This window comes from Spermophilus citellus (genome assembly GCF_964194105.1).
Source record: "Spermophilus citellus genome assembly, chromosome: 2".
Taxonomy (NCBI): domain Eukaryota; kingdom Metazoa; phylum Chordata; class Mammalia; order Rodentia; family Sciuridae; genus Spermophilus; species Spermophilus citellus.
Window position 1 is genome coordinate 929,271 of NC_138183.1, and position 5,755 is coordinate 935,025.

The 5,755-nt window shown below is 62.8% G+C and overlaps 1 protein-coding gene across 1 annotated transcript; it reads left to right on the plus strand.

The window, feature by feature from the left end:
* Positions 1 to 3,309: 3,309 nt before the first annotated feature.
* Positions 3,310 to 5,755, plus strand: FUT7 (fucosyltransferase 7). Its single transcript, XM_081281748.1, has 3 exons — positions 3,310 to 3,428; positions 3,536 to 4,625; positions 5,739 to 5,755. Exons 1-2 carry the CDS (start codon positions 3,416 to 3,418, stop codon positions 4,549 to 4,551), a joined length of 1,029 nt encoding a protein of 342 aa, XP_081137874.1. The 5' UTR covers positions 3,310 to 3,415; the 3' UTR covers positions 4,552 to 4,625; positions 5,739 to 5,755.

Below are 5,755 nucleotides of genomic sequence, written 5' to 3' on the forward strand. Positions count from 1 at the left end.
TCCCTGTCAGTAGGAAGAGGCTGATCTCACCTTAGCCCTCTGGCCCACCTGCCGAGCACTGAGCCCACCTGAGTCTTCTACAGGCCTGTCCCCCACAGCCCAGCTCCTCTATCTGCTTCTCACCAGAGAAAGCCCACCGAGGCCTCTGCCTTGATGCTTAGTGGGACCCGCCTGGTGTATCCCCAAGCACAGATGCCAGAGGGTGAAAGCCACCCCCCCAGCACAGACCTGGGGTGACACCATTTATGGAGATAACCTTCAACCTAGCAGTACTCTGGGGCACAGAATGTGCGGTGCTCTGATCCCTGAGTCAAGACTCTAGGAGACAGGACTTCCTAGTATCAGCCCCTGGGAGGCGATGTCCTTCCATTGCACTTCAGACCCAGCTCCGAGGGGCTGGGTTGGTGGCCCCAGACTCGGGGTCCCAGTGGCAGCTCCCTGCCAGCTGAGCAGGGCGAGGAGCACATCCTGGTGCAAAATGGGACATGCAAACCTGGGGTGTAGTACATGGGTCCCACAGAGCCACCCAGGAGCTCCCAGAGATGGCAGGAGCCGCCCCTGGACATGGACAAGGACATGCTCCCCACACTGAGCTTGATGGGAAAAGGGGAGTGGAGGGGCTGGGCCACTCCCATGCCCTCAGGTGGCCCAGAAGGACTGCCCTGATGCTGCCTGGACCAGCTGGATCACAGCACTGTTCTTGCACTACCCTCTAGGTGTGCCCACCTTGGCTCCTGCCAGCCTCCAAGCCCCCATCTTCCCAAAGGCAAGCCCAGAGGATTCCTGCAGCCCAGCCTACCCTCTCACAGAGTGCCAGGGCCCCTTCCTCCCCAGGGCAGGTGGCTCTGGGACACAGCCAGCAGGGGGCCCTCGCGGCATGAGTCTGACTCTGTCCTACCCAGGCCAGCCCTTGGGGCCCAGTGTTGGTCAAGCAGGCTGCCAGGCTCTGCCCTGCTTCCTGTGGTGCCCTCAGGCAGAGGCTGAGTGTCCCTCACCCTCTTGCCACCCCAGGTGCTATTGTCTGTGGGGGACAGCAGTCTCCAGGTCGGTGGCCTGCCCTCAGTCTAGAGCAGGGTCCATGGAGTTGAGGCCTTTTCAGCTAGTCCCCTTCCCTCCACGGGGTGGACCCTGGAGCAGGCCAGAGGGCCTGGCTGGGCAGAGTGAAGGATCCTGATCCCCTCATCTCCATGCCGCTGGGCTGGGTTGGGGCCCACCTGTGGCCCTGAGAGCCCAGTGAGTCAGGCCTAGCTGGGATGAGGCGGCAGGTGGAGGCCCCAGCTCACCCTCTGACTCACACTCTCTCACCCTCTTATTTTTTCCTTTCATTCTGACCCATTTCTGGGCCAAATCTCAGAGCCGTTTCCCAGCTAGCAGTTTCTTGTGACAGGTGCCTGCGGCTGCCAACCTGAGCTGGCCGTGTGTGATGGGAGCAGCCTGACAGCATCAGGCGGAGGTGGGGGAGGCTCCTGCGAATCCACCCAGGAAGGGAGCAGGCTGTGGGTGTGGGTGAGGTGGTGGCAAGGGCCCCAGCCAGCCTGGCAACACAAACAGGAAGGACAATAGGCCGGTTGCCCCAGGCTGATAGGATGCCCTCCTTCCTGCAGGCCCTGCTGCCGGAGGGGCACCCACCACCGGGAGAAGAGGTGGTGTGAAGTGAGGCCTGAAGCCAGGGCGTGGCTTCCCTGGAGTGGCCCTGCTGGGGAAGATGCCAGGGAGGGGCCCAGGTCCCAGGTGCCACTGTGGTCATCTCCCTCACACTGGGTGCTGAAGGACAGGGGCTCGGGTAGCTGTCCGTGCCGAGGCCAGTCTTCAGGGCGCAAAGTACCTCAGGCCAGCTGGGCGGTTTCTGAGGTGCCCACAGCCCTCCCTTCCTCTCAGGCATTGCACAAGCGCTCCACCACAGCAGGCTGCTGGTGGGGGGTGACTCCGAGGGGCCAAACTGCCACTCGTTCCTGGGCTCCCCTCTGCCCCCATGAAGGGTGTGCGGCCAGCAGCTGGTTCCTGTCCCAACGGCAGCCTTGTGTCCATGTGGGTTTGTAGCGAGGGAGAACCAGTGGTTCTGGCGCCTAGAAGTGATTGGCAAAGGGCTGGTGGCGGGTGGAGGGGTCCAGTGGTGGTGCTGGGGCAGCAGAGCTGGCCCACAGTTCCTGGCTACTCTCCTTCTAGGACTCCTGGTCTGGGCCCTCTGGCATCTAGGTCTGGCTTGCCACACCCTGCCTGGAACCTCAGGGCCCTGGGGAGCAGAGTGGGAGGTATGGAGATGAGGGCACACTCTGCCTGGGAGCAGGGTGCGCCCTGAGCAGGGGTGACCCTTCAAGGCATCCAGAATCTACAGGGCTTGTTACATCTCCACCTTGGGGGGCAGGGGGAGGAACCTGATCTCAAGGCCCCAGACTGTGTCCCAGGGCTGGCTGGAGGGAGGGGGAAGGGACCTAGACCTCAAGCTGGGGCCAGACTTCTTCTTCCTGGAGCCAGAGCCAGACTCTGCCCGACAGTCTGTCTGTCAGCGTCAGGGACACAAGGACTCCTTCCCTTTCCAGCCTGGAAAGCCCCCTGCAAGGCAGCAAGGAGGAAGGGTGTGACCTGCAGCTCTTGCAGCCCACCCGGGACCCTGGGCCCAGCCCACAGCCTCTAGGTTCTAGGGGCACATGTCACTGGGCAGCCCCCAGTCCCTCAGGGGAAAATGCAGGCTGGGGTCTGCCCTCAGGAGCACGTGCTGGGGTCTCCTACCACCCCAGGATGGATCTCTCTCTGGGGATCTGGATTCTGGGGACAAGGAAGTTCCTAGAGGTAGCAGGGACAAGATGGGGTGGGGTGGCCCCACAGAAACCTCAGCCTTGGGGAAAGAGCTGAGCGCAGCACATCTGTGACACCAGAGGGTCTGGGAGACCACGGCCAGCTGCATAGGGGAAGTGGGTGATGCCACAGGGAGGGGCCACAGACTGGGGCAGTGCACTTGCTCTATGAGGGTGCCCTGGGTCTGTACGGTGGGTGGCGTAGGGGGTGCCCATCTGGGTAGGGGCTCAGGGTGCTCACCCGGGCAGCCTTCCCTTCCCTGGACCAAGCAGGCCTCCTCCTCCTCTTCTGGTGCCCAGCTGGTCAGGTCTGGGCCTCTCCAGAGACCATCAGGGGCAGCTGGGGCCCCGGCTTCCTGTAGCTAACCCCACTCCCAGCAGAGGAGCAGAGAGGGAGGTGGGGGTGGGGACAGTGGTTGATGCCAAAGGCCACGGGGGCAGGGGCGGGGCAGGAGTGGGAAGGCCCCATCTGCCCTCACCTTGGGCAGATGAAAGCACAGTGCTTCCAGGCAGGGGCTGAGCAAGGGGCACAGCTGTGATTTCAGGGTGCCTCTGTCAGAGTGGCTGCTGTGATTTGAGAACCTCGGGTTTCTCCAGTGACTGATTCTGGGAGGTTGTGAATGAGTAATGCCAGTGAGTAGCTGCCTTGGGGACCCTGGTTGGGAGGAGGGGTGGTAAAAAGCGGGGGCCTGCAGGTGTCCTGAGCCGGGTGCCAGCCTCTCCTCCTTGTCCTCCTGCAGGGCGTGGCACCACCTGGAGACTATGGGCCTGGGGGGGCCTTGCTGGAGGGGCCCTGCTCTCGGTCCTCTGGCTCCTGTGGCTGCTGGGGTCAGCCCCAGGTGGTGTGCCAGAGCCCCAGCCCATGGTCACCATCCTCATCTGGCATTGGCCCTTCACCGACCAGCCCCCAAAGTTGCTGGGTGACACCTGCACCCGCTATGGCATGTCCCGCTGCCGCCTGAGCACTGACCGAAGTCTGCTGGCCAGTGCTGATGCTGTGGTCTTCCACCACCGGGAGCTGGAGACCAGGAGGGCCCACCTACCCCTGGCACAGAGGCCACGTGGGCAGCCCTGGATCTGGGCCTCCATGGAGTCACCCAGCAACACCCACGGCCTCGCCCGCCTGCGTGGCATCTTCAACTGGGTGCTGAGCTACCGGCGTGACTCGGACATTTTTGTGCCCTATGGGCGCCTGGAGCCCCGCTCTGGGCCTGCGCCCCCAGTGCCAGTCAAGAGCAGGATGGCCGTCTGGGTGGTTAGCAACTTCCAGAGGCGGCAACAGCGTGCGAGGGTGTACCGCCAGCTGGCACCTCACCTTCAGGTGGATGTGTTTGGCTGTGCCAGTGGGCGTCCACTGTGTGCTGACTGTTTGCTGCCCACTGTGGCTCCCTACCGCTTTTACCTGTCCTTGGAGAACTCACAGCACCGAGACTACATCACTGAGAAGTTCTGGCGCAATGCGCTGGCAGCTGGGGCCGTGCCTGTGGTGCTGGGACCCCCGAGGGCGACCTACGAAGCCTTCGTACCTCCTCATGCCTTTGTGCACGTGGACGACTTCGGGTCTGCCCGGGAGCTGGCCGCTTTCCTCAATGGCATGAACGAGAGCCGCTATCGTGGCTTCTTTGCCTGGCGTGACAGTCTGCGCGTGCGGCTGCTGGAGGACTGGCAGGAGCGCTTCTGTGCCATCTGTGCCCGCTACCCCTACCTGCCACGTGGCCAGGTCTATGAGGACCTGGAAGGCTGGTTCCAGGCCTGAGCTCCCACAGCTCCCAAGAGGTTTGTGGGCAGAAGGCTGATGTTGAAACCAAACCATGGGCATCCGGCCCCCAGGTCAGTCGTGCTAACCGGAGGCTAGGGTCAGAGACTAGGAAGCAGGGAGGAGCAGGCTGGGGGGCTGTGGAGCAGGCGCTGGGGGAGGAGGGGGGCGGGTGGGGTGCATGTTGCTCAGGCTGCTCAGAGAGGAAAGGCAGCAGAGGATCTACCTCCCCACCTTGAACATATCTCTGTAAACAAGGCCAGCTGAAAGGGTGGAGGCCGGCCCTGGGGACAAACCTGGACACCCTGAACATCCCCAGTGAACGTGCTCTAGTCCTGGAGAGGCAGGCGCATGGCCCTGCTCTTCCTGTACCCTGGAGCCCCTGTGTGCAGGGGCGTTTGGCAACCCAGGGGCCTTGCAGGAAGGGAGGGTGGCAATAAAGAACTGCAGACCTGCTGGACAGTACCTACCAGCCACGGGTCCTTGCTTCTGACTCCAGCCCGCCTGAGTGGCCTGGGGGCCCTCATCCTCCTTCTGCCTAAGACTCTGCCAAGTGGCACCCTCTCAAGGTGCCTCCCCTGACGCCCAGAGATCTAGGTGTATGGAGAGCAGAGAACCACAGCCAGAAACCCAGGTGGGCTAAGGTGCATCTCAGGCCAAAGGGGCTCCTGCGTGTGACAGGGCCTGACTGGTGACTTGGAGTCTCCGTGGTGGTGGTGGCAGCCTGGCCGGCTAGGGGGTTGGCCTTGAGGATGCTGTGGCTGCCAGGGAGCTCCTCTTGGTGTTCTGGTATGGGGAGAGGACAGTAGATGTGGGGGGTGAGGCTGTTGGTGGTGCTGACAAGGGCCCTGGCTGGCCAATCCCCTGGGGTGGGGGCAGGGGCTTCTCTTGGGTGGGCAACGGATACGGGCAGGAAGCCCCCCCACCCAGTAGCTTGTGGGGAATGCCTGCCTAGCTTCCTGTCCTGACTCAGCCTTCTGGCTAACTGGGGAGAAGCAAATGTCCTGAGACTGGGGATTGGGGGTGGCGTTTGTTCCCTTGCCCTACCAGGGTCACCTCCCCTACAAAGGACTTGGGAGGGAGTAGGGAGTTGCAGTACCCTAAGTTTTTCATTCACTTTGGGTGTTCCCTCTGTGCATCCCAGGCTGGACACCACAGAGCCTCACACTTTCCCATCCCACTCACAGGCTGGTAAGAAGCCATC